The 14,488-nt window shown below is 43.6% G+C and overlaps 1 protein-coding gene across 2 annotated transcripts in view; it reads left to right on the top strand.

Annotated features, from left to right (window-relative positions):
- The first annotated feature begins 278 nt into the window (after positions 1-278).
- cfdp1 (craniofacial development protein 1) overlaps positions 279-14,488 on the top strand; it is a 200,668-nt gene continuing 186,458 nt past the window's right edge. Inside the window, exons 1-3 of one of the 2 annotated variants that reach the window (XM_080187049.1) lie at positions 279-443; positions 9,160-9,277; positions 10,579-10,771. In XM_080187049.1, coding sequence (XP_080043175.1) covers positions 383-443; positions 9,160-9,277; positions 10,579-10,771 — 372 coding nt within the window. In that variant the 5' untranslated portion in view covers positions 279-382. Of the gene's footprint in view, positions 444-9,156; positions 9,278-10,578; positions 10,772-14,488 lie in introns of both variants that reach the window. The other variant, XM_080187048.1, reaches the window with a different exon arrangement.

The raw sequence follows: 14,488 nt of genomic DNA, 5'->3' as shown, positions 1-14,488 counted from the left end.
GATTGACGTGCATCTTGACCAATGGAATTGTAGAATTGTGTGACGACACAATGGGCCTGCTGGAGGGTGTGGAGTTCGACTGATGAGGGATTTTTGCCATAAAATATTGTCTTCAATTTCCAATCGGCCGATTCGGTACTATTAATTTAAGCTTTAAATGTGCTGCCATCTTTATCTACGGACGACGTGAGATGTTGCGGGATTTTGTTTTGCTGCTGGCGAGGCACTGGCAATTCTGAACGGTACAGAAAAGTTGTGTTGAATGTGTTTCGGCGAAGCGCTGATTGGAGGCTGCCTGTCCGCCGCGGGCCACCGTCCGTCCCGGCTCTCTGAACCGCGCGTTTGGCCGCTGGGCTCCGGGAAGCTGTTCCCGGGAGGAAGCATGTCGGAGTCCGAGTCCGACAGTTACTCATCGGAGGAAGACGCGGATTACGAGCCTTCAGGTAAAGCTCAGCCCCGAGGAGGCCGGGCTGCAGCCGGGTCTCGTGGTTACCCTTCTCGCCTTCACCTCCGGGGGGCAATCTGCCCGCAGCCTGGGAGCTGTGAGGGGGAGAGCCTGCTTCACACATTAATAATAACACTGGCATCACTGCACTCCCATTACTAACATGGCTGGGGCATTTGAATTGCCGCTGTTTGCTGAAGAGCCGCTCCTTTTTAAACTTCTGACAGTATTACTGGATGTTCTGTAACACCGCGACACACAATTTGTGTGGGTTTTCTCCCACTGTCCAGAGAGGTGTCGGGTAGGTGGATTTGACCATGGGAAATGTGTGAGGTTATGGGGATAATAGGGCGAGTTGATGGGCTGAGTAAGATGCTGTTTCGGCGGGTCGGCACAGGCTTGATGGGGCGAATGGCCTCCTCCTGTACAGTAGGGATTCTATAATTTACAGTACAGAAAGGGGTCATTTGTGTCTGTCAGCGGAAAGAGAGGTTTTCAGCCCAATCCCCACTTTTTCCATCTCTTGGCCTCTAGCCCTGTAAATTACAGCACAGTAGGTGCATAACCGTTTTCTTCAATGCGATGCGGGTTTCTGCCTTTACCACTCTTTCGAGCAATGAGCTCTAGATTCCACAACCCTCTTGGGTGATAAAAATAACTATCCTACCTATTGTTCCCGACCAACTCTCCCTGCTTATTGCTTCAAAGCTGTTCACCCTGATTATTGACCTCTGCGCCAATAAAAGTTGATCCTTCTTGGCTGTTCATTTTTATACATCTCATTTATATCGCTCCTCAGACGTGTCTGTACCAAAAAAACCCCTGATCTATCCATTCTTCTGGTACAGCTAAAATTTGTAATTTCTTAGCAACATTCTTATAAATCTTCTCCACTCTTGAGTGTGATAACAGTCTTTCTGTAATATGGTGACGATAACTATACACACCACTCCAGCTCTGACTAATGCTTTTACAGCTCTTACATAACTTTCCACTCTCGGCCTCAGCCAATAATATTGTCCCATATGCTCCCTTGACCATCATGTTTAGCTGCTACTTTCAGGAATCTAGACAATCTAAGATCCCTGTTCCTTTACATTTTCCACAATCCTATTGTATATCTCCTTGTTTTGTTTAGCCTCCTCACATGCATTACCTGACATTTCTCCAAATTGAATTCCTCTGCCTATCTGACCAGTTCATGAGTATCTTACTTTTGACTTTCTTCCTCACTGTCAACACTTTTCTCATCTCTACAAACTTAATCAAGGGATTTTCACAGAAGCTTCATTGCTGTGTTATTGTAAGTCTATCTGAGACTCTAGTAAATAAATCAATTATATATAGCAAATGTGTGTATAATACCATGAACAACAAGGGGTTATATACTAAGATTTTTGGAACTCACTGTAAATAATCTTTCAGTCATAAAGTTGCTGTCAACCGTTACCCTTTACACCTTACCAAGTGGCACAGTGATTAGCACTGCTGCCTCACAGTGCCAGGGACTCAGGTTCAATTCCCAACTTGGGTCACTGTCTGTGCAGAATCTGCATGTTCTCCCCATCTCTGTGTGGGTTTCCTTTGGGTGCTGTGGTTAGGTGCATTGGCTGTGCTAAATCCTCCTTCAGTGTACTGGAACAGGTGCTGAACTGTGGCAGTAACTTCATTGTAGTGTTAATGTAAGCCTACTTGTGATACTAATAAATAAACACAACTTTGCTTTCTGCCACTGAACTAATTTTGGATCCAACTCGCCACTTTCCCTTGAATGCTTATGAGTGCTTAATTTTCTGACCAGTCTGCCAAGTGGGACCTTGTCAAAAGCCTTGCTAAAATCTCTGTAAACTACATCAAGCATGCTGCCCTTGTTTTAACCCTTTGAAAAATTCATTGCATTAGTCAGTTACTACATTCCCACAATGTATACATGCTGACTGTTTTTGGTTTTTTTTCATTTATTATTTCATGGAATATAGACGTCACTGGCAAGGCTTGAATTTTTTTGCTCATCCTCCATTGCCTTTTGAGGGTGGTTGAGATTCAGCCACATTACTGAGAGTCTGGAGTTGCACGTAGGCCAGACTGAGTAAGGAAGGCAGATTTCCTTCACTGAAGCACATAGAAGCATAGATAGGAGCAAGAGGAGGCCATTTGGCCCTTCGAGTCAGCTCCATCGTTCATGACGATCATGACTGATCATCCAACTCAATAGCGTAATCCTACTTCTTCCCATAACCTTTGATCCCAGTCACTGAGTGCTTTATCTAGCTGCCTCTTGAATACATTCAGTGTTTTGCTCTCAATTACTTTCTGTGGTAATGAATTCCACAGGCTCACCACACTTTGCATGAAGAAATGTGTTCTCACCTGCCTCTTAAATGGTCTACTCTGAATCCTCAGACTGTGACCCCTGGTTCTGGACTCTCCCACCATCAGGAATATCCTCCCTGCATCTACCCTGTCTATTCCTGTTAGAATTTTTTAAGTCTCAATGAGATTCCATCTCCCCCCTCACTCCCATTCACCTGAACTCCAGCAAAAACAATCCTAACCTGGTCAATCTCTCCTCGTACATCAGCCCCGCCATCCCCGGAATCAGCCTGGTAAACCTTCGCTGCACTCCCTTGAGAGCAAGAACATTCTTCCTCAGAAAAGGAGACCAAAACTGTGCACACTATTCTAGGTGTGGCCTCACCAAGGCCCTGTACAATTTCAACAACAATCCCTGCTCCTATTCTCAAAACCTCTCACAATGAAGGCCAACATACCATTTGACTTCTTTACCGCCTGCTGTATCTGCATGCATACCTTCAGCAACTGGTACACAAGGGTACCCAGGTCCTGCTGCACACTCCCCTCTCCCAATTTACACCCATTCAGGTAGTAATCTGCCTTTTTAGTTTTGCTTCCAAAGTGAATAACCTCACATTTATCTAAATTATACTGCATCTGCCATTGATTTGCCCACTCACCCATCCTGTCCAGATCATGCTGAAGAATCTCTGCATCCTCATCACAGTTCATCCTCTCACCCAACTTGGTATCGTCTGCTGTGTGCCAGACAGGAATAAACAATTGCTGCAATTCCCCCCCGTGTGTTCCTTGAATGTTTGCCATTGCCTAAACACTGTCACCCCTTTAAGTAACTCTCCCCAATCTAGCAAGGCCAACTCGCGCCTCATATCTTCATAGTTTCCTTGATTAAGATTCAGCACCTGAGTCTCCGAATCAACTACCTCAGTCTCCATCTGCTTTTTAAAATTCTGATGTGGAGATGCCGGCGTTGGACTCGGGTTAGCGCAGTAAGAAGTCTTGACACCAGGTTAATGTCCAGCAGGTTTATTTGGTAGCATAAGCCATTAGCTTTCAGAGCAATGCTCGTTCACCAGGTCAGTGGGAGTTCTGTTCACAAACAGAGCATATGAAGGCACAAACTCAATTTACAAAATAATGATTGAAATGCGAGTCTTTACAGGTAATCAAGTCTTAAAGGTGCAGACAATGTGAGTGGAGAGAGGGTTAAGCACTGGTTAAAGAGATGTGTATTGTCTCCAGCGAGGACAGTTAGTGAGATTTTGCAAGGCCAGGCAAGAGGTGGGGGTTACAGATAGTGTGACATGAACCCAAGATCCCATTTGAGGATGTCCTCGTGTGCGAACTTAGCTATCAGTTTCTGCTCAACGATTCTGCATTGTCATGTGTTGTGAAGGCCACCTTGGAGAATGCTTACCCAAAGATCAGAGGCTGAATGCCCGTGACTGCTGAAGTGTTCCCCAACAGGAAGAGAGCACTCTTGCCTGGTGATTGTCGAGCAGCATTCATTCATCCATTGTTGTAGCGTCTGCATGGTCTCTCCAATGTACCATCCCTCAGGACATTCTTTCCTGCAGCATATCAGATAGACAATGTTGGCTGAGTTTTGAGAATATGTACCGAGTATCTGGTGGATGGCGTTCTCACGTGAGATGATGGCATCCGTGTCAATGACCTGGCATGTTTTGCAGGGTTGTGTGGTGTTGTGATCACTGTTCTGAAGGCTGGGTAGTTTGCTGCAGATAATGGTGTGTTTGAAGTTGTGCGGTTGTTTGAAGGCAAGATGTGGGGATGGCCTTGGCGAGATGTTCATCTTCAATGACATGTTGAAGGCTCCAGAGAAGACGTTGTAGCTTCTCTGCTCCGGGGAAATACTGAACGACGAAGAGTACTCTGTCCGCTGTGTCCCATGTTGGTCTTCTGAGGAGGTCGGTGCGGTTTTTCGCCGACAACTGCCAATCTCCAGATGCAATTTTACAACTCATCCGTTTCATCTGGGACCACGATGTCTTCACCTTCAACAAACAGTTTGTCATCTGGACACACACAACAGCCATGGGGACCAAATTCGCACCTCAATATGCCAACATCTTCATGCATGGGTTCAAACAAGACCCCTTCACTGCACAGGACCTTCAACCGATGCTATATACTAGATACATCGATGACACTTTCTTCCTTTGGACCCATGGTGAACAATCACTGAAACAACTATATGATGACATCAACAAGTTCCATCCCACCATCAGACTCACCATGGACTACTCCCCGGAATCGGTTGCATTCTTGGATACGCGCATCTCCGTCAAGGACGGTCACTTCAGCACTTCGCTGTACCGCAAGGCAATGGATAACCTCACGATGCTCCACTTCTCCAGCTTTACCCTTAAACACATTAAAGCCCTCCATACAGGACCTGCTCAGATGAGGAGGATTGCAACAGACGCCACTAGACGCTGAAAAATGCCCTCAGAACAGAAGATGGCACTCGACTCATCGATCAACAGTTCCAACGTACCACAGTGAAAAACCACACTGACCTCCTCAGAAGATAAAAACGGGACACGGCGGACAGAGTATCCTTCGTAGTCTAATACTTCCCTGGAGCAGAGAAGCTACGACGTCTTCTCTGGAGCCTTCAACATGTTATTGATGAAGATGAACTTCTCGCCAAGGCCGTCCCCACATCCCCATTTCTTGCCTTCAATCAACTGCACAACCTCAAACAGACCATTGTCTGCAGCAAACTACCCAGCCTTCAGAGAACAGTGACCATGACACCACACAACGCTGCCACAGTAATCTCTGCGAGGCGTGCCAGATCATCGACATGGATGCCATCATCTCACATGAGAACACCATCTACCGGGTTCGTAGCACATATTCTTGCAACTCAGCCGACATTGTCTATCTGATACACTGCAGGAAAGGATGTCCCGAGGCATGGTACATTGGGGAAACCATGCAGATGCTACAACAATGGATGAATGAACACTGCTCAACAGTCACCAGGCAAGACTGTTGCCTTCCTGTTGGGGAACACTTCAGCAGTCACAGCCTCTGATCTTGGGGAAGCAGTCTTCACAACACTGGACAACGTGGAATCGCGGAGCAGAAACTGATAGCCAAGTTCCGGACATATGAAGACGGCCTCAACTGGGATCTTGGGTTCATGTCACACTATCTGTAACCCCCACCACTTGCCTGGTCTTGCAAAATCTCACTAACTGTCCTGACTGGAGACAATACACATCTCTTTAACCTGTGCTTAACCCTCTTTCTCCACTCACATTGTTTGTACCTTTAAGACTTGATTACCTTTAAGACTTGCATTCCAACCATTATTTTGTAAGTTGAGTGTGTGCCTTTATATGCCCTGTTTGTGAATAGAACTCCCACTGACCTGATGATGGAGCAGCACTCTGAAAGCTTGTGGCTTGTGCTACCTAATGACCTGTTGGTGTGTGAGACTTCTTACTTTAAAAATGCTGTCATATGATCGAATCCCCAAGGGGTCTCGCACAGCTAAATTAGCCATGATTCCCTTCTCATTACACAGTACCCAGTCTAAAATGGCCTGCTTTTTTGTCTTCGCAAAAAACCCATCCCATATACACTGCATATTTTCCTCCTTTATATATGGCATTGTGGCTAATTTGCCCAATCTATGTGTAGATTAAAAACACCCATGATCACTGGTATTCCCTTATCACATGCATCTCTAATTTTGTGTTTAATGCCATTCCCAACATCGCCACTGCAGTTTTGGGGTCCTAAATACTGGACACTCTGGGACATTCAGTTCCTATCTCTGGTCGCACTGCAGCCATGTCTCTGTGATCCCAACTATATCATATCTGTTTACATCAATCTGCACGATTAGTTCATCCACTTTATTGCAAATGCTCTGTGCCTTAAGAGTCTTTACGCTTGTCTTTTTAATGTTGTTTGTCTTGCTCCCAATATTTTTCTCTTAGCCCTGTTTGAATTTTGTCCTTGGTTTCTCTGCCTATCACTTTTCTTATTTTCTTTTCTACCTTTTGTTTTTGTCCTTGCTCTCTCCTTCTCTAACTCCTTATATGGGTTTCCATCCCCTGGCACATTAGTGAACAAGATGGGTTTTTACTGCAGTCACTGATTTCATGGTGACTATTCCTGAGAGTACCTTCCATTCCAGATTAATTTATCAATTGAATTAAAACTTCACCAGCCGAGAAGATTTGAGGTTGTGTCCTCAGAGCATTGGCTTGCGTCTCTGGTTTATTGGTCCAATGACCATACCACTGTCCTTGGTATAATGTTTGTATCATGCACTTTTGTGAAAACAGAGGCAAAGAATTCAGTAAAAGCCATGCTCCTGTAAGTTAGCTTTATGGTCTTTTATTAATTTACTGTTTCCCTTTTTATGCTCTTGCCTTTAATATATTCCCATAGTTCCCATGTACTCAATTACTGAGTGACTGGAATTTTCTGACCTGGTAGCAACCAAAGATTCACACCCTTTGAGTGCAATAGGAGATCACTCATTACTTGAGAGGTGCAAATCTACAGGGGAAGAGGAATAAAGGGAGTACAAACACACCAATCACTAAAGCTAGTACCACAGGTTAGCACTAATAAAGCAAACAAAGCATTGGCTTTATTCCTGGAGGATAGAGTTGAAAAGTAGGGAAGTTGTGCTAAACTGTATGGAGCCTTGGTGCACATCAGGAAAGGATTGAACAGGTAATAGGGGCCTTTAAAATAGGTTTTGATAGAGTGGAGACAGAGCAAATGTTTCCTCGAGGGATGAGAATAATTAGGGCCATGATATATTATAGTCACAGAAATCAAATAGGGAATTCAGAAGGAACTGCTTTACTGAAAGAATAGTGAGAATGTGGGCCTTGTTACCACATGTAGTGGTTGAAGTGAATGGTATAGATGCATTTAAGAGAAGCATACTGGGTAGAAGGGAATAGATGGCTATGGCAGTAGATTTAGCGGAGAAAAGATGGAAGGAGGCTTGAGTGCAGCATGAACTGAGTCAAATGGCCCATTTCTGTGCTCTATGTCTTACGTAATTGATGTAAAGAAATTTCTTCTCACCTGTCTTATACGCTCTAAGAAATTCTTCTAAGACAGTAACCCTGAACCATAGACTCCCCAGTCAGGAGAAGCATCCTCTCAGCATTTACCCTGGCAACACTTTATATGTTTCAATGATGCAACTTCTGACCTCTGGTTCTTCTAAATTCTCGGGGATACTAGCCTAGCCAACTCAGTCTCTCCTCTGAGGGAAATCCCGTCATTTCAGGAATCAGTCTACTAAACATTTGGTGCACTCCCTCTGGCAAATATATTCTTTCTTGGCACCACTCCAGATATTGTCTTAGCAAGGCCCTATATGCAGTAAGACTCCACTCTTGTGCTCGAATTCCTTTGTAATAAAGGCCAGCATACTATTTTTGGCTTGCTGCACAAGCATGTAAATTCTCTGTGATTCATACACAAGGACAGCCAGGTCCTTCTGAATACCAATGTTTCTCAGTGTTGCACGTTTTAAATATTCTGCTTTTTTTTTTGTTTTATCCACCAAAGTGAACTCCGCATGTTGTATTCTATCAATAACATAATGTCCTTTTGTTTAACCAGTCTATAAACCCACTGAAGCTTTTTTCATCCTCCCCATGAACTATCCAAAGCTTCCAATTCTAACTTGGAGTTTATATTTGAGAACCGCACAGGCCCTAAGAAAAACCATGATCCATGAATGACACTCGGATCACACTTTCTGCTGTCTCGGCAAAGCAGCTAGCATAATTAAGGATCCCATACACCCCAGACATTCTCTCTCCCACTTTCAAAAGTCTGAGATCACATACCAGTCGATTCAAGAACGCTTCTTCCCTGCTGCCATCAGACTTTTGAATGGACCTACCTCGCATTAAGTTGATCTTTCTCTACACCCTAGCTATGATTATAACACTACATTCTGTACGCCTTCCCTTCTCTGTGAACGGTATGTTTTGCCTGTATAGTGTGCAAGAAACAATACTTTTCACTGTGAATACATGTGACAATAACAAATCAAATCTGAATTTTGTAAAAATATTTCTGTTACTCATGGAATGTGCCTAATGAGGACAAAGCAAGATCAGAAGTGAGAAGCACAACAATGTGTTGTTGCTGCTTTTTATAAACTTTCCTTACAAGGAAACTATTTGACCCTTTCCACCACTTCGCTGCCACATTATTATGTCAAATAAGAGCTTATAGCAACAATGCAAGAAGCATACCAGCCTACAGTGTGTTGCCATGTTTTTAAAATCAAGTGGAAAATTGCCTTGTTCCTGTGTCTACTTTGATTTAATGATGTAAATTGGTAATTGCAAGAAGTGTTTCTTTTTGTTCAGCAGATGAAGATTACAGTGAAGATGATGTCAGTGAACTTGTGAAGGAAGATAATCTGGATGAGGATGACCAACCCCAGAAAAGAAAATCTCTGAAGAAAGCAGGAAAAGGAATCCCCTCCAGGTAAACAGATTTTATATTATTGGAGAGTACTGTGTGCAAGACTTTCATGTGGTGCTTAGATGCTGGTCTCAAGTTGAAAATCAAATTTCGAACTGTTTGACACCAGCTTACACAGTTTCTCTGCACCACTGCCAGAAGCAATGTCATTATGTGCTTCAGCTCTTCAATTACATTCTTAAACTTGTCTTTCCATTTTGGTGCTCTCCATCTCAAATCTATCTCGCTGATCTTCAGTCATTCCCTGAATTTTCCTTCCAATTTTCCAGTGCTCGCGTCCCTCAAACCTTTTATGTGGCATCCCTCTGAGTCTGTTATTTCATTGAGGGTGTCACTGAGTTAGAGTTTGCATACTCTACCTCAGGAGTCTGATCAATCAGACATCAGCTACATCTATCTGTACATTATCCTATTTTCAAGCCAGATTGTACTCCTAAACCACTTCATTGGCTATTTCTTGAAATTGAGCTTCAACTGTGAGACTCTTTTTGCTGTGTGCAATTCTCTGCCAATTTTCAATGTTATCTAAAGCCTCTGAAGTCCCTTCCTGTGCACTTGTTACTGATCTGTCATCCCATTGTTTGATGAATTGTGCTTCTGTTCGTATGCAACCTCTCTACTTAACCCTGGTACGTTCACAATGACAAAGCTGAGCATGGAAAGTAAAATGTAAGCTTTTTTTTATGTTTTCATTGAATTTAGCCTACCTTCTACAGAAATCATCCCAAAGTCACCTAGGCTGTATGAATCACATTTTCAATCTTAAAAGAGATGAAATCTGGTGAGGAAAGGGCGCAGCTTTGTAAATTACTCAAATAACAAAACATTTATCATACTTTAAAACACGTAAGAAAGACACATTTACAATTAACTACAGTGATGATTACCCAGACAGTATGCTTGAATCTTTCTATTTTCCTAAATTCGCTTGAGAATAGACATCCTCAAAACAAGTCCCGTAGGTTTTAACACTGAGCTAAATCCAGCAAATAGTTATCATACAGGATTGGTAGATTTCTTTCAGGAAACCTTTCTTCCATAGAATATATGGGGTATCACATGGACAGATTTCTGTTTTCGCACAACAGCTCGATTGAAGGGAAAAAAAACTTTTTGCAACTGGGTATGATTATGATGTCGGCCACTAGACTGCTGGACTCCACTTTGCTTAACAAAGTATTGGTTTAACCCTGTTATTAGTCTAACCTGCAGCTCACAAAATCCCCGTGTCTCTGCATGCCTATCTTTACAATCCTTTACTTTTAATTCCAACTCTCTAACATTCGCAAGTTCTTGCCTGACAGAAAAAGAAACCAAGAGGAACTATGTTTGCAGCATGATGATGTGGGAGAAAGAGAGAGTGACCATTCTGCTGATGCAATGGTGGACGCAGATTTGAAGGAAAAGAAGAAAGCTGATGATCTCTGGGCTAGCTTCCTGAGTGATGTTGGGCAAAAGCCGAAACCTGTAGTCACTACACCAACTTCCATAAAAGAGGTAATAATAAACACAATGCTAGATCATAAAACTGGGAGAATGAACACAACAGGTGCTACAAACTGTTTATGGCATGAGAGAAATGTTGAAAGTGATTTTTGGCCTTGAATATTTTTACAGTTAAAGACCCATTGCTGTGTACGTCCTGTCCTACTGACAGAACTGACCCATCTGAGGTGGCAGCACAGTGGTTTACAATCAGGAGTCCTCAACAATAATTCTGACCCCATAATGTCTCGTGACTTCAGGTCAAATATGGACAAGGAAATCTCCTGCTGATTATTACGTGCTTTCCCTTCTCAAGTGATAGATCAATACTCCTCCATGTTGAAAGCCAATTGGAAGAAACACTGAAGGTGGCAATGGCACAGGATGTATTCTGGGTGGGTAACTTCAAGTAAGAGTGGCTTGGAGGCACTGCTACTGACCAAACTGAGTCTTAAAGGGCATAGCTGCTTGACTAGGTCTGTGGCAGGTGATGAAGCCATCAAGAGGGCAAAATCTACTTTATTGTGTCCTTCCCAATCTACCTGTTACAAATCAGTCTACAATGGTAGGAATGACCACCGCACAGTCCTTGTGGAGAAAAAAAATCCCATTTTCATATTGAGAATGCCCTCCATTGTGTTTGCATTACTGTCATGCAAAATGGGCTAGATTTTGAACAGTACTAGCAGCTCAAAATTGAGCATCTATGAGCCTTCAGCAGCAGCAGAATTGTACTCGATCACAGTCTATAACCTTATTGCCCAGCACATCCCCATCTAACATTACCATCAAGCCAGGGGATCAACCCTAGTTCAATGAAGAATGCAGGAGGGGTCTTTGGGAGCAGCACCAGGCATACCTAAATTGAGGTTTTAACCTGGTGAAACTACAACACAGGACTGCTTGCATGCCAAACAGCAGAAAAGGCAAGCAATTGACAGAGATAGTGATCCCACAATTAGTATCAGATCTAAGCTCTGTAGCCCTGCCACATCCACTTGTGAATGACGATTAAAAACACTAGCTGGAGGAAGATGGATATCCCCATCATCAATGATGGAGGAACCCAGCACAACAGTTCTAAAGAACAGGTGGAAACATTTGCAACAGTCTTCATTCAAAAGTGTTGAGTGGATCATCCAGTCACCCTGCCACTGAGGTCTCCAATATCACGGATGCCAGTTTGATTCAGTGACATCAAAAAATGGCTGAAGGCATTGGATCCTGCAAAGGCTATGAGCCAGACAACATGCTGGCAATGGTACTGAAGACGTGTTCCAGAGCTAGCCTTGCCCTTAGACGAGCTGTTCCAGTACAGCTGCAACACTGACATTTACCTGATAATGTGAGATATTGTCCAGGTATTCCCTGTCTACAGACAGGATATATCCAACCCAACCACCAGTCTACTCTTGATCATTAGCAGTGCTTTCAGGTGGTAGTTAGTCAGCAATAAGCTGCTCACTGACACTTGGTTTAGCTTTTACCAGGGCCACTCAGCTCCTGGTCTTATTGGTCTTGGTCCAAACAAGGACAAAAGAAAAGAATTCAAGAGGTGAGAGTGATATCAAGGCAGCATTTGATAGTGACACAGTAGCACAATGGTTAGCACTGCTGCGTAACAGTGCCAGGGACCTGGGTTCAATTCTGGACCCAGAACACTGACTGTGTTCTTTGTGTCAACATGGATTTCCTCTGGGTGCTCTGGTTTCCTCACAAGAGATGTGTGGGTTGGGTTGATTGGCCATGCTAAATTGTTCCTTAATGTTAGGAGGACTAGCAGGGTAAATACATGGGGATACGGGGAAAGGGCCTGTGTGGGATTGTTGACAGTGCAGTCTTGATGAGCCAAATGGCCTTCCTGTGCAGTGCAGGAATTCTGTGACTGAGCGTGGCTTCAAGGAGCTTGCATAAAACTGGAATCAACGGAAATTAGGAAAGAAAAATCTCTGGTTGGAGTCATATCTAGCGCTGAGGAAGAGAATTATGGTTGCTTGAGGTCAATCCTCTTATTCAGAGACATTGTTGCAATTATTCCTCAGAGTAGCGCCCTTAGTCCAACCATTTTCACTTGATTCATCAGTGACCTTCCCTCCATCATAAAATCAAAAGTGAAGATGTTCATTGACGATTGCGGTGAGGTTCAGCATGATATGTTACTCCGCAGATACTGAAGCAGTCCGTGTACATGTGTAGCAAGACTTGGGCAGCCTTCAAACTTGGATTGAAGTGCCACAGAAATACTAGGCAATGATCGTTTGTGACATAGAATCCAACCATCTCCGCATGACATTCAATGACTTGACCATCGCCGAATTCCCCCTTCATCATTAACATCCTGGAGTTTTCATTGATCAGAAGCTGAACTGGACCAGCCATATAAAAGCTGCGGCTATAAGACCAGGCCAGAAGCTGGGAATTCTATGGTGAATAACTTGCCTCCTAACTCCCCAAAGCGATCTACAAATCCCAGGCCAGGAGTGTGATGGAATGCTCTCTGCTTGCCTGATGACTGCAGCTCGAATCACACACTCCAGAAGCTTGAAACCATTCAGGCAGAGCAGCCTGCTTGATTGGTACCCCATCCACCTCCTTAGATGTTCATTTCCACCACCACCAATTCACATTAGTAGCAGTGTTTAGCATCTACAAGATGCACTGCAGCAACTAACCAAGGCTTTTTGTCAACACCTTCCAAATTGGCAACTTCTACCACCCAGAAGGATGAAAGCAGGAAGTACATGGAAACACCACCACCTGAAAGTTGCCTTCCAAGCCCCACATCAGCCTCCCTTGGAACTGTATCGCCATTCCTTTATTGTTGCTGATTCAAAATCCTGGTCCTTGTGTGGCGCAGTGGTTAGCACTGCTGCCTTACAGTGCCAGGGACCCTGGTTTGCTTCCCAGCTTGGGTCACTGTCTGCATGGAGTTTGCACATTCTTCCTGTGTCTGCGTGGTTTCCTTTTGGATGCTCTGGTTTTCTCGCACAGTAGAGGAAAGACATGCTGGTTAGGTGCATTGACCTGAACAGGTGCCAGAGCGTGGCGACTAGGGGAATTTCACAGTAACTTCATTGCAGTGATCATGTAAGCCTTACTTGTGACTAATAAATAAACTTTACTTGGTATGATTCCAGTTGATGTTATTACCGTGCAAGTCAAATCCCAGGGTGGACTCTGGCTTGACAAAGTCTAACTTTTTTTTTGTTTAGAAACATAGGTGATGGTTACTAGAGAGAGGTGTAGGAATCTGCTGTTGAACTTTTAACAAAAGAATAAAATGGCTAATCAACAAAGGATTTACTATATGGCACCTGTTCACCGACCATATGTTTATAGGTATATGAGAATGCAAATTTATAAAGATGATAACCAAATCTACTTGTACAATATACTTAGTTTACTATTATTTGTACTGCAGTTGGACAAACTACACTCCAAAACCAAATTTCTATGGATTTCTCATTGTTTCTTGTCACAGGTTAGCCAACCAATCTCATTAAAAACCTATCTTTCTTGCAAGGGCTTTCTCCACACTGGAAGAACTCTCGGTAGAATTTTCTCCCAAATGACACTTTCACTCAGATGTCTCCAGCAAACATCTATCTCCATAGTTTCAACCTCTCACCAAAATTCCTTTTCCCCTGGACCTAGACATGCATTGCGCACACACACGCACACACACTCCAAGATGCTCGGCTGTACCAAGCAGAACATCACTGCTCCACA

This window comes from Carcharhinus amblyrhynchos, chromosome 4 (assembly GCF_965287045.1).
Source record: "Carcharhinus amblyrhynchos chromosome 4, sCarAmb.v2.hapA, whole genome shotgun sequence".
Taxonomy (NCBI): domain Eukaryota; kingdom Metazoa; phylum Chordata; class Chondrichthyes; order Carcharhiniformes; family Carcharhinidae; genus Carcharhinus; species Carcharhinus amblyrhynchos.
This window is presented reverse-complemented; position numbering and strand designations above follow the sequence as displayed.